Source organism: Choloepus didactylus, chromosome 12, assembly GCF_015220235.1.
Source record: "Choloepus didactylus isolate mChoDid1 chromosome 12, mChoDid1.pri, whole genome shotgun sequence".
Taxonomy (NCBI): domain Eukaryota; kingdom Metazoa; phylum Chordata; class Mammalia; order Pilosa; family Megalonychidae; genus Choloepus; species Choloepus didactylus.
Window position 1 is genome coordinate 82,254,880 of NC_051318.1, and position 26,740 is coordinate 82,281,619.

The 26,740-nt window shown below is 38.2% G+C and overlaps 1 protein-coding gene across 3 annotated transcripts in view; it reads right to left on the reverse strand.

The window, feature by feature from the left end:
- Positions 1–26,038, reverse strand: part of PCDH17 (protocadherin 17) — a 101,382-nt gene extending 75,344 nt beyond the window's left edge. For all 3 annotated transcript variants that reach the window (XM_037800244.1, XM_037800246.1, XM_037800245.1), the window contains exon 1: positions 20,996–26,038. In XM_037800244.1, the coding sequence (XP_037656172.1) occupies positions 20,996–23,581 (2,586 nt within the window). In that variant the 5' untranslated portion in view covers positions 23,582–26,038. The remainder of the gene's footprint in view (positions 1–20,995) is intronic.
- Positions 26,039–26,740: the final 702 nt, after the last annotated feature.

The window sequence follows — 26,740 nt, forward strand, 5'->3', positions numbered from 1 at the left end:
GTACCACTGAATGCTAGATATGCTTTCTCCTTGGCACTACCACTACTATTCCATGAGTTGAAGTCTTGGGAAAAACATCAGAACTCACTTAATGGTAGCCAACTCCCAACATCCTCCAATTCAGCCATTCCCTTCAACGCAGCCATCCTTCTCAGTCCCGTCTAATATTCACTCTTCCCTTTTTATTTTAGTGTGCAAAGGGATGGGGAGAACCAGGATGGAGGTGGGGTGGGGGAAGGGGGGTTATCAAAATTCTTTTCTGCTTTTTGCAATCTCTCAGCCAGCCTTTTACTCTGAAGAGGCTCTTCTCTGCTTTTCTCCTCCCTTGCGTGTTTCTCATCTCTATCAAGGATACTAGCAGTTTTTTTTCTACTAGACGGAATATCTCTGCAATTGGGCCTCCAGAAATTAGAACTTCAAAAGGTTTATGTGGCCATTGAAAATTCATTATAATTCTGAAATGAATGCTTCCTCTAGTATTCTCAGCATATAAAGAGAAAGAGAGAAGGAAGAAAGATAAATAGGTAAAACATTATTTTACTTATTGTCACTGTGAATACTGAGTCCTTTGGAAGATGTATTTCCTTAAAGTCTTACTTTTATTAGTTTTAAGAACTTGCTAGTAAGAAAGGGTCATTTTAACAAATTGCATTATTTGGGATTTAAACTAGTTTCTAGTCTATTTCACTGAGCTATTCCAGGCATGCTTTGAAACTACACTGCACTGAATCTAAATGTAAGCATAGAGTGTCACTGTGTATATTCTGGCTGGGAAATTTCAAGTATGCTCTCCTATATTAGGTCTACAGAATAGCATTACTGAGGCTTATTATTCATTCACCCCAACTGCCCTAGGAGACATAGTGAAATTATTGTCCACATTTATTTTTTTAAAACAGAAAAACTGGCTAAGTGATTTTCAGAGAGTTGCCCATCATATATCCAATTTATAGTAGAACAATGACACTTGCCAGAGACTTCCAGTACCAGTTGGTTTCAGTGCTGCTGTCTGAGATAATGGAGAACAATAATGAACCAACCCCAATATTTTTGGAAATATGAAATTAATGTAAATTGCTTTCAAAATATTGTTATAAATTATTGTTTCATACTAAGTAAAAATAGTCCTACTATCACCCTTAATAATCAGGTGGCTCTTGGAAAGAGTTTGCACCCTCACCTCTCTATACTATCATGTTAAGCTATTTCAATGTGCTCTGCATCATATTGTACTCAAAGAAACCAGAGTTCTCCTTTGGCTAATAACATCAAAAGGTAATAATAGCCATTTACATTCAAATATTCTCATGCATGCAGTTTACTTAACCAGTTTACTTATTATCTTTACTGTCATAAAATTTTTCAAAATAGGCACTTTTGAACGCATACCTTTTAACATGCCACAGAAATTGAAGGTGTTACATTTAGTCACTCATTATGTAAAATTCACAAGCAAACTAATAACCAATTTAAAAGAGGAACCAAACTATATGTCCATTATCCAGGTCTTCCATTTATTTTTCACAATAATTAAAATAAAAGCATTATGAATGTAATGATATTGGTAAACACAATTCCTCAGTCTTCTTCCTCAAAATATTAAATTATTATTCAATATAATAAAATATAATAAAAAATATTATTCAATATAAAAAAAGATAATTATTATTCAGATAATGGGTTCCAGTTTTCAAACGAAAATAAAAATCAATGAGATCAGTTTTCTGTCCATTTTTTTATCAGCCTTCCTAGTAAGTCATCACCTCTTATGGTGCATTCAAATTCCTAATGGGAGAAACAAAAATAGAAGGTATTCAAACTTAAATGGAACAATTTTTTCCTTTCTTTGTTGATAGACATAGAGAATTTTGGTTGTTTATAATTATAAGCAACCAATCAGGCAACCAGCTAATCAACAATATTCCTGATAATGATTAGTAAATACTTTGGGGGAATTTTGAAGACCTGAAACTTTTGCAAGTGCTTCATAGATGATATACTGAACTCCTAAAAAAAAGAAAGAATATTGAAGTTTAAATTTACAAAGGAATTGACCCGTTGGATTTTGATTTCTGGTAGCTAAACAAAGTAGTAATTATGAGATTAAAATTATTATTTAGGAAATAATGATACAAGTATTTCAGAAGTCTTGTCCCCAGAAATAACTATTGCAAAGGAAAATGTATGCTCCAATCTGAGGAAAAATTTAATTATTAATCGGATATATAAGTATTAGATTACTAGAATATTTGTCATTTTCTCTGTGAAATACAAGAATAAGTATCACATTTAAAATGTATGATTCAATGGAAGTAGTCTACTTTAGGTGAGTGTTCATATCTGAAGTTAAAATAAAGCAAAGTGTCTTTTTTAATGCTAACATATTTTTAATTAAACATTAGCACAAAATGAAATGAAATATCTCTACTCTTTATCAGACTGTCACTTAATATCTAAGTCAAACATCTCCAGTTCTTTCTGTGCTTGAAGAGTTTAATTCTAAGAATTTTTCTCCTCTAGTGAAAGAAGCAATCTTATCTAATAACGATTACTTCATGAGACAATAGGCTTACATTTTTCCATATCTAGTTTTGAAAGAACAGACAATCATTTTGATCTTGTAAGAAAGTGTTCATAATCTACATGGTGCAATTACCTGCACACACACAAATGGAAAAAAATAAGAAATATTGTTAACATTTGATAATGCCTTAAAGCAGGGGTTGGTGAGCTCCAACCCATGGCCCCCTGCCTGCTTTTGAAAATAAATTTTATTAGCCATGCCTGTCTTTACCAGTTCTTCAGCTGCTTTCGTGTTTCACTAGCAGAGCTGAGTCATTGTGACAGAGACTGGCTGACCTCTGGCTTAGAAAGACTGAGTTCTTAAACATATAACAAAATTTTTATTCTACTTATTCCTGTAGATAAAATATTGAGATTTTTTTTATAATATGCTTAATTAGGTAATGCTTAATTAGGTAATAGTTTAGAAAAAACACAAGTCATTTTCATCCTCTGTAAGAAACACATTCCCCTCCCAGGGTGCACTTCATTTGGAATGTGCCTGATTGAAAAACTGTTCATAATTTTTTAAGTGGATTTCAGTGTTAGGTGATTCATAGCATGTTTATAGTCAATTCCAAACTACTTAAAACTGTGGAAACATTCAGTACCATCATGGGAACAGCTGAAAACAAAACTCACTTATGCACATGGAGTTTCCTCGAGTGTATTACAAATTCCTCCAGAGTGTACTCAGGATAAGAGTGAGAAACACATTCTTTCCCATAGAGACATCACTCTTCAGCTTTTGGTTACTTCAAAGAACTCAATCTTGGCCTCCTCATGCCTGTGCTTCCTTATCTACTTCACAGGGTGATCTCCCCATTGTATTCCAACCCTTTCAGATCTATTATTTCTTTCAACCTCACCTGCTGAGCCATTTAACTATTTATATTTTATGAATGGGAAAACTGAGGCATGTGACAATGATGAGAAGCTGGCTCAAGGTCCCAAAATGACTTGCAAGCATAAATTTCTTTTGACTCAAAATCTTGCAAGTACTACATGATTCACTTTGTGTTTTTATGTACTTTGTGTTTTCTATTATATTCTATTTATCATTGTTACATTTGCTTCACAGTTTTATTGTTCTCATTCTAATAATGCTTGCTAATCAATACCCTTACAGAGTTCTAATACCAGGTCAGGGCCACTTGAATGGCCTTGTTCCCGTAACTGTACAGCTCTGAATTAGATTAAACGCAAATAAAATCAATGAGGTCTACTGGACAATTTTGAGTAGAATAAAACAATCAAAGCTGGTTCTATGATCAAATCTGGGAACATTGGAATTTCTGGAGACTCCAAAATTTGGGAACATGTCCACTTTTTGGACCAAGCTAGAGGATCCCTTGAAACTACTGCTGTTCTCCCATCTGGAAGACCTGTGGCAATGGGTTGAACACAGGCCCAGGAGAGTTTTTGATATTTAAGGCCTTGAAGAATCCTCCTTTAAATTGACCTTTGATCTAGGAACAAAGTTGCAGTGCTTCAAAGCAAGTAATTATTCATACTATAAGACGTTCTTATGCTCTATAGATACCTCAATATGATAAATGCACACCAATCATCAGAGCCCAAGAGGTGCTGGAGCAGGAACCTTAAAATCTAGGGTGGATGCCATTAGTTATATTACACTGGGGAAAAGTTTTGGCTTCAGAATTTTCTCATATAAAAAGAAGTATAAAAGAAACCAGATGCTATCAAATATCTCTCATATCTCTAAATTTCTAGTAATCCCTGTCCTACAACAGTTCTTTCATCAAATCTCTTCAGTTTCCACCTGGTGTGAGCTTCTCTTCATACATGGGTTCCTTCCATAAACATCACCAACTTTATGGAAGGCTTAATAACATCTTTCCACTTCAGAGTTTTTGGTATTTTAAGGAGTTTATTGTATCTGGAAACCAATTATGACAAGATATTCTACCAAAAATTGGCCAATTTTTTGAACTGCCTATTCAAAATGAAAGTGACGAATGTTCAGATAGATCAAAATGGCACTTTGTAATAAAACAAATTAGATTCCAATAAAATTACTCTTTATAAATATAAATAAGTATCCTGGAATAAAATTCTACTCTCATATAATTGCTAGCATTTAAGCCAACTAAGACTTTTTATCAGAGATTATATTTGCATATCAATACCCTAAATCATGTTGCAGAGTGTTTTATGTCATTTTCTCTAAACAAAAACAATAATGATATGTATCAATATTTATTCAGCATTTAGTATTGATCATGTTATTTACATGCATAACATTTCATCTTTAATCCTTACAACAGACATATGAATCACAAATATTATTATTTCTATTCTGAGAAAACAGAAAAAACATGAAATTTAAGCAACTTTCCCTGGACTGAACAATGTTTTAATTTTTTAAAACCAGGAATCTTGGAAATAGAATATCAGTGTAAATGTTCTAAATATCCACCAGTGAATGACTGATTAAAGAATTTTAATATATCTATTACTTTGTCTAGAATCCCAACACTGTTAATAGGAAACTACATTTATTAACATCCATGACATTTTTGTATAACTGTAAGTAAAAAGCAGCTAAAAAATAATGTTTGTTTTAGCAATGTGTGTGTGTGCAGGGGTGCATAAGGGGCTGGAAATGTATACAGGTTCAGAATCCTTTTTTGAAACCGTTGAACCCCGAGGTTTTTTGTAATACCTAAATTTTTCATATTTTTGAAGGATACTTCGATGTGTATGTCATGTATTACTCTTCCCAGAAGGGACTAGTGTAACCCCTCAAAATTAAACACTAATATTTCTTCAGTGAAAAATGTTAACATTCACACATATAATAAACAGAGGCTCTAAATAGCCTTAATCAGTACAGATCTGAGTCCTTCTGATTTTGGAACTGTAGAGAAGGGATTGTGTTATAATTATAGGCAATTATAACTTTTTAAAAGCACTTTCTCTATTTCCAATCCACAAGTACCTAAAGAATTCTTACTATACACTAGGACTGTTTTAGGTGTGGGCTTTTAATTGGAATTTCACAGTGAGCAAATATTCCTCTTAAAATCAAGAAAAAGAAATAGGTACTTAATATTGAAAAACTAAAACTTGAAAGAAACTTGGATACAAACAACATACTGGAAAACAATTTGAAATTCTTTTAATTCAGAGCATGAATTTTTTGCATATTAGGGTTTTGTAGTTGTCATTTTTCCCAAGATAAAGTGTTGACTTGTTTGGAAACTACTGACTTGTTAAAAATCAAAAGGGAGGGGAACAACTGGCCCTGCAGTCAAATGTAGCTGATTCTTCCCTTGAGGCTGACTACAAATTTCCAGTACAACAGTGGAGAAGTTAAAATCCAAAATGCACTAGGCTAGCAGTTCCCGAATCTCAACTACTCTGATCTATGGCAAAATATCTTAGAGGAGTAGCTTCACCTTTGGAATATCTGTCACGACCTAAAAGAATCAAGGATCCCAAAATCTCATATATTTAGATCTCAACTGTGCTTGAAGAACTCATATTTACAGATTACCTTATTCTATGGCTTTTTAGTAATGTCACCTTCTTATCGGTGCATTAGACATATTTTTGTATAAATGCAAAACACAAAGTAGGTAATTTCCCACAAAAGAAATGTAAAAGCAAAAGAGTTGCTGTCTTCCTTGGGGAAATCAGGTTGTCATATATAGTTTGAAAAATAAACTTTTCCGTTTTCTGAAGGCTCACAAGTTTATTCAAGTAGAGTCAGGTAGTTTATTAAAGCTACACACCTAATACAAAAAAACACAAAGTATAAAACTCTTAACCTACTCTATTTTGATTTAAGGATCTTGATACCTTTTTCTTGAGAGGATAGAACATCACAAATATGAAAGGGTGCACCCAGTAGCATAGTGCATAAATAGCTCAATTGAAAGCATAACAATAAGCTCTCCATCAATTATTGCAATAAATAAGCATAAGGAACATCATGACACATCATTACATTACTCTGTATTGTCTACTTATTTGAAAAAAAAATGAGTGCATTCAAACTAATTTCACATGTCAACTGACAGTAAGCCTTGCAGTTGAGATAATGCTGAAAGGAATATTTGTAAAGAGCAGATGCATGGTTTTATGTGACTTATATCAAGATTATGATACACGATCTGAGCAGTAACTACTTCGCATCAAAATGGTAGTAGCATAGTATCCAAAATATTTATGTCATTCTCCCGGGCTGTGTGTTTTCTGATATTATAGAGTCAATAAAAACCACATTAAAAAGCTTTAGAGAAAGCCACCCTGTCAATTAGCCCTCAGATGGATTCTCCTTTTTCAGTTTCTCTGTTGATTTAATATGCCAGATTATATTAACAGCACTTGCTTGTAAATAAGGAAGAACTCAATCCTATTAATGGAGATATGCTGCCAAAATAATCAGTGCCACACTTAACAAGTTCCCAAGTATTTGGAAAAGCTGTGAAATGGGATTATAAGGTTAAGCTGTGTACATCTGGTTTATCGCTATATAAATATTTTAGAAATTTGATCTCACAGGCTGAAGAAACACCTGTCTAATCATGACTCTTTTCCCAGTTACATGAACTTCTGTTAGCAGAGCAGTACAAAATGCTGACAAGAAATCATGATCAATTTACATAATGTACTTCTTATGTTAAGCATATAATTTTACCATACATCACCCCACTCAGTGCAGACATAAGAAATCATATTGCAGAAAGGTACTGCGGTATCATACTTACGTTGGAGAAAGGGGTTGGGATGGTGCCAAAATTTTATAACTCTAGAAAACCCCCCAAAATATTAAATAATTGCACAGAGTTTTTCTTATGTCATGGTATGTAATTTAGTGTAATTGGATGCTGTAAGTATAATTTTGGTGTAATATAGACCCAGAGAATAATTAATGAGAGGTAGCAATTCATGTATAAAATAACAGTAAAAAGTTCAGCAGTCCCTCTAGTTAATAGAAACTATAATGAACTTGAACATTAGTTGCTTTTAACCAGATCCAGAATTAAATAACTAAATTGACTCTTTCAGTCAAATATATAACAGCCCATTAAACTTGATTTTTCAAAAGTTTTGTTCAAAAAAGTGATTGGATTAAAAATGTGTTGAATATGGCTCTTAGCAAATTAACTTCATATGGCTAACTTAAAAACACAGATTTTGAAACTGTGCTCCAGAATGGCAGCTAAAGGTCAATGAATCAAATTTCCAATTATACTTCTTGGCAGCAGATGGGTGCAATGAAACCTAATGATTGAATTTTAAATGCTTTCATGCACCTTTTATCTGGTTCCCAACATGTTGATTCTACCTAAATGCTCTAATAAGATAATAGGTTATTACAATTAACCAACTGAAATGATCTCTCCACTTTCCAATTATTCATATCATATTACCTGCAGCTATGAAATCAGAGATCCTTTCCTTCTCCCTTCTCCAGTCCACGTCCATCCCCATTCCATACTTCACAGAAACCAGGACCCAAACTATATCATTAAATAAGGGATATTTCCTTGGAGGTCCGGTTTCTCTAGTTAATAATGAGTATTTAACATAAATACCAAGTTCAAGTTCACTGATGTGCAATGGGAAATATTAAATGAAAATAATTTTAAGGAATCTGTTGAATAAGTTTAATTATTTTAAAGATCCTTCCCTTATACTATGTAGTTTGTATGTTGGCCTTTTCTCAACCTGTGTAGGCATAAACACGGAGACTTACCAAAAGGGTAGGAAAATTGACCCTTCTATTTTCTGGCATGGCAGTATCTCTATAGAGAAAACTCTTTTTTGCCCAAAGAACAAAAGAGGGAATTATTTTATTGCTTTTATAGAAAAGATAACGATCAACATTTTACCTCTTAATATAGATATTGAAGTCTAGATTAAAGGAAATACAAGAATTTTTTTTAACCAATAAACAAAAGTTTGTTGTTCAGTAAATTCATTTTTACAATGCCAGACATAAGACTTTTCAATCCAACCCATCTCAAATCCAAGCCACCCCTCTCTATCTCCTTGATGTAAAATCAACTCTATGAATCCCAGGTCCAAATGTACATACAGTTAAACTTCAGTCTAGTAGTAAACAACACCATGGTCTCATCATGATATATTTCTTAATTTTTTCTATATATTTACATTGAATGAATAATATTAATATTTACATTGAAGGTAATGCTGTAGAAAGGATAATTTCTTAAGGGATGTCCCAGAAAGGAGATCAGATATCAAGGAGTAGAAGAAAAGAATTAAGACAAGTCAGTCAGTATCAGACACAAATCATGATTCCTTTCCTCTTGCTTCAATCAGCATCCTGTATTTTGGCTGATACTATTGAAATCTTTAAGCTAACTTTGTGCAGTTTTTAAACAAATAATGTATATGTTCACATGATATGGTTTTATGTGAAGACTAACAGAAATGCTTGAAAATTGGTGTATTTGCAAAACAATCCCATTTTTGCCAACGTTATTTGGAAGTCACATCTCCAGTAGATATCTAAGTTGTATTCTTTAGAAGAAAGCACGTGTGATGGTCCAGGTAAAAGTAGTGCATTCAGAGAAATGAGGAGTAAAATGCAGGTAGGTTATGGACTACTACAGGCCCAGATTCCGATCAGCTGTGTCTGAGAGTATCCCTGCATCTGACACAGAGGCCTCTTTAGCAACTTGAAACCAAGACCTCTCCTGGCATGCCATTTTATTTGAGCAGCACCGATTGCTGGCGTGCCTCCTTTCCCAGAATGCCAAATATTTTGGGGTGAGTTTACAGAATAACTTGGACTCTGCTGTTGAGACAAATGAGGATATAAATGTGACCATTGAGAACTTGGTTGTGGGCTAATCTTATGCAACATATCACACTATAGTCTTTCAGAAAGTCTTTCAATTGCCTATGACTGTTAATTGAAAATAATCCTAAACTTTTAAAATTTACATTTCTATGTACCTTTCTACTATTTTTTCCTTCTTTTAGTATCCTAGCTACTCTGGCTAATGGGGATAATTAAACTTTTAATACAGTTTGAAAACTCATTTTAATTTGAAACCTTTATTCTATGAAGCCTCTTTATTGTTTTGATATGGAATTTCCAATTGAAGTTTAGAATTCAGATAAAGTCATTAAACCACATAATAGCATTAAAGTAACATAAATTTTCAATTAATTGCTTTTGAAATTATTTTGTTATTTATTAATCAAATTAAAAATATTAAGGATTGAATAACTGCGGGTTGTTGACAATTTTAAATAATGATACTGAAATGGGCAACATACTGTTTATATGAATGCTTAGCTTGTGTTTCCTCAATATTTGTAGGACAATTTCATTACCACAGCTCAAGATAGATTCAGGAAGTTTGAGAAAAAAATTGTAAATTCAGGTATTATTATTATGTTTGATAATTGTCAAAGGTGATTTTCTGTCCCATTTATCGGATGGACAAATGGTAGGTACCAAAGTGATAAAATTATACATCAATAAATAAAAACAGATGCATTACCAAAATAACCATTTACTGTTTATCTAGAACCACATTTCTGTTTTATGATATTTTAAAAAGACATGATAACTGAATATCTTCAATACTGTATAAACCACATCAAAAAAAAGGGCAAAAGATAAAAGATACGCTACAACCAACCATATTTTCTCTTGATATACTGGAATAATATATAATATATGTGTCAAATACTGTGAAAACTTGATATTCATAATTGTGAACTTGATTGCCTATCCTTTTTTATTAATTGTAATGTTATCAACATTTTATAAAAATTTTCATTGCAGTTATTTAAAAGGTAAAAAATATACATGAAAATTATCAAAATATGCCACATTCAAATAAATGATTTAACAGCAGGTGATTATTTCATCATGTTTGTTTAAATAAATATCCTAGATTTTGGCCTCAGTATTATCTAGATCTGGAGTCAAGCTCCAGCACATATCTGATTGGTGATCATGGGAAATCACTTAACTGTCGGAGTATCCCTTTTTTTTTCACACAAAAATTGATATATTGTAAGTACCCAACCAGGTATAAGACATGTGCTGGGTTCTCTATGCTAGTGACAAACAAGATGGATGTGGTTCCCATCTTAAAATATTCTGCTGTCTAGAATGCTTTGAGATAGCATCATTTAACCTTACCAAGAGAAAGTCAGCACTGATCTAGAGGTTTAAAACTGCTTGGACTTACTATCATTCATTATTTTGGGTGTAGATCAATTTGATCTTTATTAAGAAGAGTTTACCTACCACAACCAAAAGAAGGAAAGGAGAGCAAATGATAGGCTGTCAAATCACCTGTAAGCCATCCAGTCTTAATATCTGGCTCTTTAAAATCCTTAGGTATTGTGTAGCTGTGGGATCAAGCCAAGAATAAACATACTTCCACGGTTTCTGCTGGATCAGATATCTTTTATAGTTCAAAAGATCATGCTTTTCTTTTTACCTGCTAGTCTTAAGTCCTGCTTTCTCAACACTGCCAAATGGTCTTGCTACCATTTACTTCAAACCTAACCAGGCAACAGAGGAGAAGGATGGAAAATATTATCTACTCATTTGCTGAGATGTTAAGTCAACTTTTCACCTAGGGCAAAATGTAATGGCTGATTTGTGGTTCTTTATTTCTAGAAATTTACTATGGAAACACTGACATAACCTTTAACCAGAGCAAACAGAGCTACTCTAATAAGCCGGCGATACCAAACCTAAAAATGCAGGAGAAATAGAATGATCCTGGCAGGAATTAATCTGCCATTTTCACACATCTGCCCAAGGGAGGTATTGTAATTACAAAAATTTACTCTAAGACTGCTGAGACTCATAGTAATTATGTTTCATTTTTTTTAATAGAAATAGCCACAGGTGGTAACAAATTGGGTTTTGAGATGGGGAACTGGGCATGTATTCTAACCCAAATTACTATGTAATAGTCTTGATTATAAAATATCATGGAAATTCTGTTGCTCAAAATCAGAAAAAAAAATAAGTCTCCTTAAATGCATTCCTTGTCTTTTAAAAATTTTTCTCCACATAGACTTACCACTTCATTTGTTGTTATTGGCACCTCTGATGCCAGGGCTATATTATGTAGAAGAGTTTTTGCCAATAAACCTCACAAATTCCCATGGGTAGTTTTTGCTTACAAGGAGGGTTCTCTTATGTCCTGTCATCTAGGGCTAAATAGTAACTTTTCTAGAAAGCCAGGGTCTGGAAACTTAGCTAATAATGACTAAATGCATCTGCCAACACTAAAAGTGCAAGGCTTAGTGTTTTGTCTTTTTTTTAATCTATGCATTGATATTGACATTTTTGCTGTTAGTCATTTATATTTGCTCCCAATAATCCTGTATCTCAGGATAATGCAGTTGCAACAGCACATTCTTCAAAATTACAAACATAGTCAATGAACAGCGTATCAAGTAAGAGTCAATATATATTTTCAAACTTTCTGTTTTTAATTAGGAATTTCTGATTTAATCAACCAAAATTAAAATCAGGGATGAGGCACTGGTGTAAAGCAGAAGGTGAAAAATTAACATAACAAGAGGTCCTGCAAACCTTAAAATAATAATAAAAACAAAACAACTAAGTGTCTTGCCTTGAAACAATATGGAGGCAGGTTTGTTTACAATTCTCAATTCCACATCAAAGAAAATGATAATAAAGATGGACGTTTGATTTTTCTTTTATTTTGCATGACTTGCAAATAAGTTGATGTTTGGGATATACTGTTTTAAAATAGTTACAAAACTGCAAAAGCAAAATAGAAAGCAGTAATTTTGTTCCCCAAGAAGACACCGCTGTAGAGTTCACCAGTATTTAAACAATATCCTGTTTTTTGCTGGCCAAACCATGGAAATTAAAGTAAATTATTTTCATGTTGATCAGTAAGTTTTAGTATTAATATTTGATTATATTTATATGAAAATATGTCATCAAGCAACTGTTGTTTGAGTTGTAAACTATTGCCTTTGGAAGCTAATCCCCTTCTCCAAAATACTGAGATGATAACATTTATTCATAGAAAATTTTGCTATGATTTTAAGCGTATTATTTCTCAAACATTCTAATTTCTTACTGCGAACTCATCTACTGAAATGATGTATCAGAAAACAGTCACATACTGGCCTCTTCACAATTGTGGTTAGATAATCCTTCTCAAGATATTTAAAGATGGATTGCTTTTATAAATTTCAATTCTCCATAGGCAATTGCTCTGATATTGTAAAAGAATAGCAAAATCTATCTAATATTCAGTCATAAAATAATCTCAGTCTACTCTGATAAAATATGCTGTGTAAAAAATAAAATGAACAGCTTTTAGCAAAGGTACTTATATTGGTACCATGCTGAGAAAAGGAATGTTATCTTAAGAGTGAAAAGTTTATTTTTGGGCAAGTGTTTATACTGCAGATCAATTCAATTTAAGAATTTACCTGAGACACTGGTGTTCTAAAATTAGGCTATAACAATGAGAAAGATATTTTGACTCTTGTGTTTACATTTCTGCCTACATGAAAATATGTGTTGCATTTCTGTTTTATACAAAATAGGTGTTTGATTTTTCTTATTTTGCATGACTGCAAATAAGTTAATGTTCGGTATATACTATTTTTAAATAGTTACAAAACTCCAAAAGCAAAATAGAAAGTAGGCATTTTGAAAAAGCTATTTTTTCATATGTATATATTTCAATTTGAGCTTTATTGAATTGGAGGACAAGAAAATCCTATCTGTAGGCACAGTCAATTGATTGCTCAGCAATGACTAACAAGGATTCGGGTAGAAATACTGTAAAGAAGTATACCAATTCATGACTTGTACATAAATTATATATATATATATATATATCACCTGGAAAAGCTGAGGAAAATGTATCTAAAGCTCCATAGTTGTTGGAAGGAAATTACGTCGTTATTTAAAGTAGTCACATTTTAAGTTAAATCTGTTATTTTAAAATACACATGCTGTCAAAAGAGCATTGGAACCTTTCAAAATATAAAGTCATTATCTATAGTATGTCTTAATATAATTTGCAAACATGTACTCAGTGTTTTTTGAAAACAGTATATATCTATAAAACAATTATGTATGTATAGCTTTGAAAACTTGATGTTGATTTTTATTGCTCTAGCTTTCAAACTCTACAAGATACTTTTGGCTGATGAAGAGAATAAACAAGACATTGTCCTTTAAATGGTCCTTTCAATGTGTTCCACTAATTAAAAATCACTCAAAAACATCACATGTTTAAAAATATTAAATATTATTCAGAGTATATTCCAGAACTAAACAGAAGCTTACAAAATAATATTTATTTTACCTCGCCCATTTTTATTGCAACATAGATATGCTTCATGGCTATTTTAGTGAATAGAAACATAAAGAAAATAAGGTAACGTAGGTGTCTAAACATTTCAAAATGACAAACAAAATATATTTCTAATTCTATTCAATTATTTTAATATATTCCCTTCCTCTAATCAGACCAAAGCCTATTTATGTAGATTAGTTAATCTAAAGTCTCATTTATCCAACCTGTATTTATCCTTTGATCACACAGCTTGTTAACTTAAATGGTCTTTTATTGTTATGATTCGTTTTCCCATAATTATGCCGTTTAACTGCCCTATTTTTTGAATAAATATATGCAAACGCACCAATCATATTCAGCACTGTTATGCTAGATGCTCAGTGAACTGAAAGAGCCATTTCACTACAATAAGACTGCCTGGAACAGATCCAGGGCAGGGCCTACAAATATCAGTAATCAGAATGTCACGAAGACCAGAACAGACAAATAGAAGTGTGTCACATGTATATCAATAGATTCTCTCAAACACCGCCTGAAACCAATTTTCCATGTCTATCACAGACAGAACTTGGAGTATATGAGTGAAAGATACCACCCACACAGCCACAATTTTGCATCTGTGTTTTGTTATGGATTTTTTGTTTTTTATTTTACTTTAAAAATATTGAACTTGTACTTCTGCATTAGCAGAGGAAGCACAAACACACTTCTGCTTAGTTACAGCAGGAAATGTTGAAGTCATTAAGGACTCTATTATTAAAGAAAATGTATTTCAGTAGACCAAAGGACAACAATATATCACTGTCAAAGATGCTGATGAAGGCTATGACTTAACTGAAAATACTGTATGCCACTGAAAGAAATTCTTGTCAATGTCTCCTTTACTAAAATAGATTGACAATAGATTACTGTAGGTCTGATGAACTTTAAGTGTGTTTTGTAAGTGGGTGGCAGAAGTCACACTAGCTTTCAAAATGATGATAAAATGAACTTTAGGCTGTTTCTCTATCAAATATACAGTCATTTGGTTGAAGGAATTCAATACCAAAAAAAAAAAAAAATCCAACCTCCCTAATGGCCTTACTAAAATATGACTTGAAGATAATGCCCTATGGGATTTATTAAACAGAAGTATTACTGAAGGGAATATATTTTGAAGCAATGACTAATATCATAATTAGCAGGTGCATTTGTAAGAATTCACCCACTATTGAGTGTATTGCAAGACCGGTCGGCATGAGGGAGTTGAGTTTTACTTCCTAACTGGCATGAACCCAGTTTTAGAGGCTGCTGTTTCCTCCTGTTTTTGTTGTTTCATCATCAGTCAGCATCTACTCTCAAGCCTCCAGCCATCCAAAAGGGTCAGAGCCTTTGATGAGAATTATTTTTTCTCTTAATCTATGCAAGCTCTGATCTACTGTCCACTGAAAAGAAAGCTGTTCCTTAACTCCTCTTCTCTATGATGACTTAGTCTGTCTTAGAAACTTCAAAAATAGTTGAGGCTTTAAAGCAATAAAAGACTCAAGTTTTAACATACTCTCAAAGAAAATAAAGGTTTGCATTCATACTTAAAAAGGGAAAGGCATTTGAACTGAAAAAACAATATGGGCGAATATTTGTGCTTGAGAGATTATTTACAAGCATCATACTGATAAAATGAAGACATTATTCATGTATACATATACTTGAATTTTGCCAAAAAATTTTATTTTTCACATTTTTGTAAACATAGGCAGAGTCGAACTTCATTGTAATAATGAATGTAAACCTTTATTAATCTTAAAAATATATATTTGCCTTAGTGTACCTTTTATTATTATAGATATATTTCTATTGCATTATATTACACAAGCAGCACTAACAGTAAAAAGCTGAAGAACTGACAATGGTAGGAAAACACGATAAAGTATATTTTATGTTAAAAAGTATTAACTATTTGTCTGAAGGTTTTGAAGAGTTTTTCTTTCCTCTTTAAATAAGAATATGTCTTAGTCCTTTAATAGAGATGGTATCTGGGATTATTTTAAGAATAATTAATTTATGTCAGCCTCATATACAAGGGTGCATCAACACACTGTAAAAAAAGTTAAAATATGAATTATATAGTCAACTTCACAGAAAAAAACATTCTAGGAAATATGTACTTTTTGTGTGTCTTAATCTAGTCAAAGGTGACAATATTTTAGAACATGTAAATTGTTTTCTTGACTTAAATAATATGTTCAAGCAGTTGGGATAACAATTTTAGGGCATATATTTCTATGTTCTGTAATCTTTTATTGATCATACAAAACTTTAAATAATGTGACGATGCCAAGAATAGAACTTCAAAATTCTATGTGCAAACTTATATACGACAGTATTTTATGAAATTGTAGAGCTCACTAAGTAAAATGAAAAATAATTTCTCCTCACTTTTTGAAAGATGATGAATTATCATCTCAGTGTAAGGATGTTAAAGTATTACCTAGCTGACATTTTAGAATCTTCAATGATAACTAAAAGCTAATGGATAAACAGTTATTACTGTATGGATAATTACTATTATTATAACTATTATTGTTATTATTATTACTATTATTAACTATAAAATTCTCTGGATTTTTGCTCATGCAATTAAAAATTCTGATTTCTGTGTTTTCATTTATTGTGAAATAGAGAAATGCATACAGCTTTATGTTGGAGTGGAGATTTTTGTAGGTACTCATAAAACTAAGAATAAAAGTACCAAATATAATAAGAATAATGATGATAATTTGGTTTTTAAGTGCTTCTCCAAAGAAACTGAAAGCAACTTAATGGCTGAGTATTTTTTAAATTAAGCTTATATACTTTATCTATGCTGCTTTAAATACTTGATATAACAGAAATACAAGTTTTAGTGATTGTTTGTGCATGTTAATTTAAAGTAGAAATTTATTCTCCTATCCTTTAAAAATTTTTAAGAAAAAATACCACTGGACAAAACATTCTCAGAGGCATTGCAGTCAAAGACATTCTCTTCTACCCAGTCTATTATAATCCTATAAATAAAGATGTGTGTCTAATATATGGAAACCAATGTATATAGCTAACAAAACTGTGCCAGCTTACAAATAAAATTACAGCAAAATATTTACAAAGTTATAAATGAAGAAATGCTTCAGACACTGTGTTTGATGGAAAAAATTAACATGCTGTAGTGTGAATTTTGAAGAGCATGACCTTGGGAACTCAGCTGACAGAGTCGCTAAAAGTCAAGAACTTCTTGTATTAGAGAAGTGGGAATAAGGGTGGACAGAGGGAAATGTTGCTTTTAAAAGATAGATCTTTTTCTTCTACCTTTTTTACTCTCCAAAACTGAGTTTATTGTTTACATTATAATACTTAAGGCCCCACAGGCCTCGATCTCATTTTTATCTATTTGGATTAGCTTTAGGTACTTTGCCATGTGCTTACTTCCCTTTTACTGAAAAGGCCATAGTTAGATAGATAGACAGATAGATAGATAGATAGATAGATAGATCTCAAAAGGATGTTATGTTCCTAGCATAAAGACTCTAAAGTCAACCCTAATGTGCATCTTTTGAAACTGAAATGTTAAACATTGTAAGAACATATTCCCTTTAAAAATTTTATTTTAGTAGGTCTTAGCTGACTCAATGTTTTCTTCTATGAGAGCATATCAAAATGACTTAGAGTGGAGTGATAAAAAATCTGAAAACACAGATGTTTAAACAAAACTGAAAATTCACCCACCCAACAATGAGAAGTCCCCAGCCTCCTCCCTTTTTCTCAGAAAGGGCTTTCACTGAAAACACCTGTTGAAAAGTTGCCCTGACACCTAACAAATAATTGCTGATAAGCTACCATTATAGCACTGATTCTTGAGAATTAGTAATGATCTCTATTTTATTTTATATTCTCAAATTAACTTATGAAATAATTCACATGAAAATTGCTCCTAGAGGTTCTTCTATACATTTATATAACAATCTATTTGCCTTACCTACTATGAAATGTGTGCTCATATTCTTTAATATCAGTTTTATAGCTTTAAAATGAATAAAATATTTAATTATAATTGTTATATTATGATTTACCCTTCTGTGGATATTTTAATCACTGTTCTATTGTTTAAACACTTTAGAGACGGACTTTAACTTATCCTCAGATAAGTTGAAAAAAATCCTAAAATAAAACCTTTTCTCACAAACTACTGAATCTACACCAGCTGATGCAATTGTTCTGCATTCATATATTCCATTAAAAATGCTCTTGTCCCCAGTAAAAACCTACACACCTTAACCTTAGCATTTTAGATCCTGCAAAGTACACGAAATCCTTTGATACATAAACAGATCTCAACTTGGGCTGTAATGAGAGCTTACAAAAATCATGCAGTTCCTGAATTTCTTGTCACCACTCTATACAAGTGCATCTCATCTCAAAAGAATTATGGAAGTGTTTTCACTCAATCAGCAGAAATATGCTGTGTACCTTCTAAACAGCTCATAAGGTGCTGGAAAATAAAGATGAACCAGTCCTTAGTCACAGTACACTCTGTGGATCAAAATTCTACCTTCAGAAATACATGTGGGATCAGTAGTGTGTGTTCTCAGTGACTGCGTTAAATGCACACACTAACAAATGCACTTCAAACAATAATACAGGATACCTGAAAGCTTTAATTTAAGCATATCACACGAGCATAAAGAAATCTGCAGCACGCTAGTCAAAACCAAACCAAACAGAGTCACTTGAGTTCATTTACTCTGTTCGCCACAATAGGTATTGATAGAAACCTGATGCATTTAAAAGCAAATTAACATATTAGAAATTTACAAAGCATCCCTTACAGGATGGGGATTCTCAGTAGGAAAAAAAAAAAAAAGTCTGTTTTAACAGTCTTTGAGGCTATTTCTAGGGCAGGAGCAACATAGGAAACTGAGTCACTTGGGGGTGAAAAATTAGGGACTTAAACTTAAAACTCATTCTGTGCCTCATGACAGGGATTAAGATTTTAGAAGAAAGAGAAAGGTAAAGTTGGTGCTTTGCTTTCTGCTTAAATGAATAAGACAATTACATATATCATTTGCTTTGGCTTCAGTTGTAGTGCAAATGAAAGGAATCATCAACACCATCACCACCACCATCCTTCAAGTAATAACCAGCTTCAAAGAAAGCATGGTGTAAATACAGTATAGGAATCCCTTTCCCTCAAAAGCTGGATACTTCAATCCAAGGTTGATCCTGACAAGTCTGACCAAGGATAAGGCCTGCTGAGAATTCTACTGCATCTCCTTCATTTTTACTGAAACCTAAGTAAGAATGCAACTCATGGCACTTGAAGTGGAATATCAAGCATTAATCCTCTGCTACATCTCTGCAATTGTCAAAGACAAAATATAAAAAAGATATATAATATATGGTTATTTATAAAATGACTGCAACTGATATCTGTAAATACATATTTTAACATATCTCCCTCAAAAGAAATACTGATTATCATAAATTCTAATTTTACACAGTCACAGAAATTCTTTCACAGAAACCACAAATTTTTGTTTGTTTGCGTTTAAGGGAGGAATTTCTTCTTCAGTTTTATATAGTATTCAAAAAATCATGATTACTGGTATACAGTAAACTGCAAAAAAGTGAGGGTAACCACTGGGATTTAATACTACAATTGATACTTTAGTATTCACTAGCATCAAGTACAACACTATTTTACAAGGACATTATACTATTATAAGAAAATATGGTTTGTTAATTTTAAAGATTTGTTACACTTATCAAATGTTAGAAAAGAAAAGATTAACTATGAAATTTTACTATTCCATTTTAACAGTTTTAAAAACATTACTGGGTCATGCCATTAAAAGGTATTTGCTTTTCAAAGCATGAAATCACGAGCAAATTACAAATTATTTTCATTTGCCCCTAATTAATCTTCCTCCCAAAGTGTCACTTTTAGTTAAGCTCAATTTTGAATTTCAAGTATTGCACATCCAGAGTAATTTGTAGCAACACACGTTCATAATAAGCAAGAATTAAGTTTTTTGTGTGTGACACAACTCAACAGTGGGTAAAGAAACTAGACAGTGACTGGGAACGGAATCTATGTCCACGCCAGGTCAGTGATTTAGTTTTTGTCGTACATTAACAACTTTGAATTATGCTGATACATATCAAATATCACTTAGAGACACTGAAAATACATAGTATGCAAACTAAACGCACCCTGGAATTCTTTTTTGCATACCAGGTGACTTTAAGTGCCCCTCTGCCTCTGGTTTTCAATAGCACAAAAGGAGACTGTGACCCTTCTAGTACATGCTGTTCATACTTCAGTGGCTCCAAGAAGCAGATCAGGACAGCCACAGGACAAAACAAATACAAACTTTTCACAGATAGCTACTAGTTATTATCCAGAGCCTGCATTCATTCAAACTTTTAAAACTGCTTCAGAGTTTAACTGTCATTTCAAAAGCTTAAACTACACTAACACATTACATTGCTTCAGCTGAAGAATAAATGAGATTCATGTCGTTTAATATACCTTATAAATGTAAAATTGTGTGTATGCATGAAAAGTTAGTTCAAATTCATTCAGGCTCTGGAACTCTGGTTGCTATTCTGTGCTTCAAGAAGAAAACTTTTAATATTTGGGTGTAACTTTTGCATTGTTGCATCCAAAAAAATTTTTAATGGAATTAAAAACTTTTTTTTTCTGTTTTAGCAGAATCAACTGAAATAAGACGTTTTCTACTCTGGGAATCCTTTGTTATGGATGAAATGTAGACCAAGACATAAAAATAAAATGAAGGAAACTATGAACACTGCAGACTGCCAACTTTTTTAAACCAATAAAATTAAACTTTAAAAGGGCAACGGAAGCAAGACATTCACATCTTGTAGATTTTAGACTATTTACATGGGGGGGAGGGGTAGGTATAGAATAACTTGCACACGCAGTGTCAGAGTGTAAATCACTTTCATTTAAAGATGTTCCCCTTTCACTGCGCCTGACAGTGTGGCTCGTCCTGTGCCAAAGGTTTCAGGACAGCGCCGAAACCAGCACTAAAGCGAAGTCCCCAGTTAGGCTAAAAGTCTCCTACCTGAATTATGGACATCCGAGGGGCAGGGGTCTCGCTCGCATTAGTCCCTTGTCCGGTGAAGCTGGCGTGGCAGCCCGCGTGCCCCTGAGGGACAGTTAGGTTGTTGGAGGCCGGTTTGATATACATCACCTCGGACCGGGGAGAGCTGAGGGGCAGGCGGGTCTGGTAGTCAAAGTACATGGGGGAGGTGGCCAGGGAGGGGCTGCTCACCACGTTCATGACGTTCATGGCGTTCCTCTCCTCCACCTCGCTCTGCACCAGCATGATATCATTTTTGTTGATCTTCTTCTTCTTGCCCTTGCCCCCGCCCAGCTGCGGGTGGCTGTACTCGGCGATGCGGCAGTTGTAGGTGCGGATCTCCTTGTTCTCGCGCTTGCACTTGACGGCGATGGTGATCATGGCCGCTAGGAGGATGATGGAGATAGTGCTCAGAGTCACGATGAGCGGCAGCGACATGTCCCAGTGGTGCTGCTCCCCGTTCACCCGGGGCACGCCCTCGGGCAGGGACCCGCTCACCGAGCGGATGATGAGCTTGGCCACCGCCGACAGGGTGGGCTTGCCGTGGTCGGTGACTTTCACCACCAGCTCCACCACCGGCGTCACGTCCTCCCAGAAGGGGTGCAGCGTGCGGATCTCGCCGCTGGCCGGGTCGATCTCGAACAGGTGGTCGTCGTTGCCGTCCACGATTTCGTAGGTGAGGCGCCCGCTCTCGCCGAAGTCGCTGTCGAGGGCGCGCACGGTGCTCACCAGGTAGCCCAGGCCGGCGTTGCGCGGCACCTGCAGCTCGGCCGTGTCGTTCTGCAGCGTGGGTAGCACGATCACCGGCGCGTTGTCGTTCACGTCCAGCACGGTCACCCTCACGGTGGCGTTGCTCTCCAAGTGCGCGGGCGCCCCCGAGTCCTTAGCGAGCACCTTGAACTCAAAAGCCTTGGTCTGCTCGTAGTTGAAGGAGCGCAGGGCGTAGATGGCCCCATTGGTGGGGTTCACAGACACGTAGGTGTAGATGGACACGTCGCCGATGTGCGAGGGCAGGATGGAGTAGGACACCGTGCCGTTCTGGCCCAGGTCGGGATCCTGGGCGAGCACGGAGCCCAGGTACTCCCCGGGGATGTTGTTCTCGTGCACCTGCAGCACGTAGAGCCCCTTGGTGAAACGAGGGGGGTTGTCATTCTCGTCCAGGATCTTGACGGCGAACGACTTGGTGGAGTTGAGGGGGGGCGAGCCCCCGTCCCGCGCCACGATCGTCACGTTGTACTCGTCTTGGGTCTCGCGGTCCAGCGGGCGGTCAGTCACCACCGTGTAGAAGTTATCATAGTTCTCCTCGAGCTTGAAGGGCACGGAGCCCCCGGGCCCGCCCAGGCCGCCGCCTCCCGGCCCTCCTCCGCCCAAGACGCGGCACTGAAGCTGCCCGTTCTTGCCCGAGTCGCGGTCGGTGACCCGCACCAAGGCGATGACGGTGCCGGGAGGGGCGGCTTCGCTCAGCGCCCCCTGGCGCACCGAGACGAAACCGATGGACGGCGCGTTGTCGTTGCGGTCGACGAGCTTAACCGTGACCTTGCAATGGGCCGGGATGGGATTGGGCCCCAGGTCTCGTGCCTGCACGTCGATCTCCAGCATTCCGTTCTCCTCATAGTCCAGGTTGCCCTTGACTCGGATCAGGCCGGTCTTGGGGTCGATGGAGAAGAGCTCCCGCACGCGGTCGGGCACGTAGCTGCTGAAGGAGTAGAGCACTTCGCCGTTGGGGCCTTCGTCGGCGTCGGTGGCATTCAGATCGATGACCACGGTGCCCAGAGGGGCGTTCTCGGGCAGCTCCACCAGGTAAGAGGGCGCCTCGAAGACAGGGCTGTTGTCGTTAGAGTCGATCACCTTCACGTTGATCTGCACGGTGGCCGAGCGCGGCGGCTCGCCGCCATCCAGGGCGGTCAGCACCAGCGTGTGGTGGTTCTGCTGCTCGCGGTCCAGCGCCTTCTGGATGACCAGCTCCGGGAACTTGGTGCCGTCGCCGCGGGACTTGACGTCCAGAGCGAAGAGGCCATGGTCGTCCCGTGTGAGCAGGTAGGTGCGGAGCCCGTTCTCGCCGGCGTCGGGGTCGTGCGCGCTGGTGAGCGGGAAGCGGGTGCCGGGGGCCGCGTTCTCAGAGATGTCCATCTCGATCTGGTCCGAGGGGAAGGAGGGAGCGTTGTCGTTGATGTCCTGGATCTCCACCTTGATCATGCAGATCTCCTTGTCATTGGCAAACACCTCGAGGGACAGCTGGCACTTGGCATTGTGGCGGCACAGGGACTCGCGGTCGATACGCTGTTTGGTGTAGAGGAGTCCGCTGTCGGCATCCACGTCCAGCAGGTGTGGCGCCGAGTTCTCCAGCACCCGGTAGCTACCAGACTTGCTCCGCCCGCCGCCGCCGCCGCCGCCGCCGCCGCCGCCGCCACGCTCCGCGGGCTGAAGCCCTGGCTGCAGCCGAGCATCCTTACCGATGTTACCGATCACCGTGCCGGCGCCTTGCTCCTCCGGCACGGAGTAGTTAAGGTTTTTGAGCGTCAGGGCAGGGGCCCAGAGGAGGAAGCAGCAACAGATGGAAAGGTACATCCCAGACCGGTGAAGTGGGGTCGGGAGCAGCCGGACTGGTGGGGCTAGCGGGTGGGTGCGCGCCAGCCTGGGGCCCGGGCGCAGCGTGCGCGCGCGCAGCGAGCTTGCGGGTCCTCCCTTCTTTCCGCGCCCCGGCTGCGGCACCGGGCGGTCTCTCCTTATTCCGCTCAAGTTCCCCGAACCTGTTGATCTACAGCATCCGCACTGGGCGAGAAGCAGCGGCGAAGAGGAGCTGCAGGGGCACTGGGCGAGCCGGCGGCTCCCTGCGGCTGGGGGCGAGCCCGGGGCTGTGTCTCTCGGGCTTGGACTTCGGGCGGCGCAAACTTGAGCGAGGAGGCCGGCTCCGGGAAGGAAATCGCGTCCGGGAGGGATGATAATGAGCTAAAGAATCCGCAGGTTTTTCTCGCTCCCTCTAGGGCGCTGGAAATCCTCTCCGGTCCGCAGGCTCGGGAAGACTCCTCACATCGAGTATGGGAGGGAGCGGGGAGGTGTGTCTCCAGTCAGAAGAGGAAGTGAAATCCTTACTTGTTACTCGGCTCCCGTGAATAAAATTGATGGGGATGAGGAGATACGACAGAGTCACTGATATATTTTGAAGCTTCCGCGACGCCCTGTGAAATGTCTGCTGGCGGCGCGGGCTGGTCTGTTTTCAGGCAGGGTTTTGCTGCATTTAGAGATCTAATCTGGCATTGCTGGCAGAGGCAGCGGTGGCGGCGGACTGCATCTCCCAGCCAAGGGTATTTTTCTCTCTCTCCTTTCCGACCAGCCAAAGGGAGGGGAGGAAATGCAGCTCAAAGAACTAGTGTCCCGATTTGTAGTTTCCTCCCTCCACCAGACTCCTCCCTCTCTTCCACGGAAAAGGCTGTCCCCCGAAATCTAGAAAGCCACAGTCTGATCGGCGTTTGCAGTGTGAGTCTATTGGGAAGGGGGAAGAAATCGATATCTATACCTATATCTGTCTATATCTCTCCCCCTCTTTTCGTAGAACACACACTCTGTGTGATTTCTCTACGACAAGCCAGTAGCCGCCGCTACCATCCCATCCTCTCTCCGCGAGCGAGGACTTGTCTCGATGCAGTTTAATTCCAGTTTGCTTTTCTTCCCAGCCGAAAGGAAATCAACAGGCAACTCATGGTTGGACGTGCAGATTGGAAGGGGGAGGGCGAGGCGGAATAAAAAGGAAGGGGGAGCCACCGTCCCCGTCCTAGCACACACACTCTCCCTGTCTCTCTCTGGAAGGGAAACAGTCTCTGCATTCACAGGGCTGGGCTGTCAAGTGCCTCTCTTTTCTTTCTATTCAGCATCTTCTTCCAATGGCCCTGCCTCCCAGTCCTCTTCATCTAGAAAGGAAAGCCTTGGCGAGGAATAAAAGTGGTGAATAATTGAAGCGAACAGAGTGCGGATTTTCTTTTAATTCTTTTGATTAATCTTTTTTTTATTTTATTTTTTATGATAGTACGAGGAGTGGGTTGGATGAAAGAAACCCACATCCAGGTTTGGCGTGATGCATTCTGCAGTCTCGCTCTCACACGGTCTCTCCGGGCATCTCGGGGAGGGCGAGGGGTGAGTTGGCGCGGCCGCGGCGGTCCAGCCAGGGGCGCCCACCCCCGGGGGAGCGACCTCCGAAGGGCTGCTAGGCACAGGTCTGACTACCCATTATTTTGGGGTCTCCAGGCGCCTCGGCATACGGGAATGACACATCCAGAAATGCAGGTGTTCCAATACGCCGGATGAGTCAGAAGCAGCGGAACGAATCGCATTCACTCTCGCCTCATGGTCCTGCCTTCACAGACATTAGTTGCGGCTTCTTCCTAACGCTTTCTGACTCACTCAATAGAAAGGAAAAACCAGATTCATGTTTTGGAGAAAAAAGCAAAAGCGAGAGAAAGGCAGGGAGGGCGGGAGAAAGGTGAAGCTGAATCCAGCAGTACTTTTACTCTACCTCTGTCTGCAGGAGTCCGAGGCTCGGGAAAACAAGCCGCCTGCTTCGCTGAGAGTATTTATTTTTAATATCTTATATTTGTTAGGTGGAAGGCACCCCCCAAATCTTTCAGAGTCTCGGAAAAAGAAAAAAATAATAATAATCAGATTTCCAGTGGCTGTCCACAGCTTAGCCGCGCGTCACAGTTCACAATTTTCCTCTCAGTGTTCTCTATTCAAAAAGTCCAGCCCTGATGTGCATAGTTAATTGTGCAGTCTGTTGTGGAGGTTTTTGTTTTTGTTTTTTTCCTCCTTTTTTCTGTCACGGGTGGTCTCTTTCAGTCTGTTGTCTGCCTGGATCAGCCCTCAGCCTGCGAAAGACGTGCCGATTTCAAAGCAAATAAATCCATCTCCGCAAGCAAAGCATCGAAGGAAATGAAAGGTGAAAATTCAATTCAACAGTTGGAGTAGCGTCTCCCCAGCCGCCCTACGCTGCTGCCGCATCCGCCCGGCTTGCTGTCCCTGCTCTCTCCCCAGCGCCTCTTGCTGACTGACTCTATTCGCCTCACGCCGCCGCTTAAACATTGATACTGATTCCCTGCCAGCCAATCCGCTCGAGGAGCAAGGCCCTGCCTCCTCGGCCCACGCCCAATGGGAGGTGGAGAAGAAGCTGGCGGGGTGGGGCCAGGAGCCCCAGCGCTTGAGAGTCATTGATTAGATCAGTTAGAAGAGAGAAGCAGGGCTGGCCGAGCCCAGCACTCCGAGGTGGCTGCAGCACCCGGGGCCTCGCTGCAGGATCTCCCGGTCCCTTAACTACACCGAGAGGTCCCTCCAATGGCTTCCTTCGGAAGAGATAAAATTTGGAAAAAAAAAAAAGTTTGACAAGGATTTAATTTCTTATGTCCGATGTGCACACAGGATATGGAATCGCAATGTGCTTGCAGAATAAGATAGCTGCGGTCTTCCTGATGGGTTTCTGCACACACACACACACACACACACACACACACTCCACAAAAGCACACACACACACACACACACACACACACACACACACGCCGTCACCGTACAGGCACCCGTGCCAAGAGAAGCACAGATCGCCTGGCTCCGCGTGGATCCGTTTGAATGAGGTGCAGAGGGACGTGTGTATATGTGTGTGTGTTTCTACGGGGTGTGATGTGTATTTCGGTGAGTGTGTGTGTGGGTGTACGGGTGCGAGGGCGCGCGCGCGCACGCCTC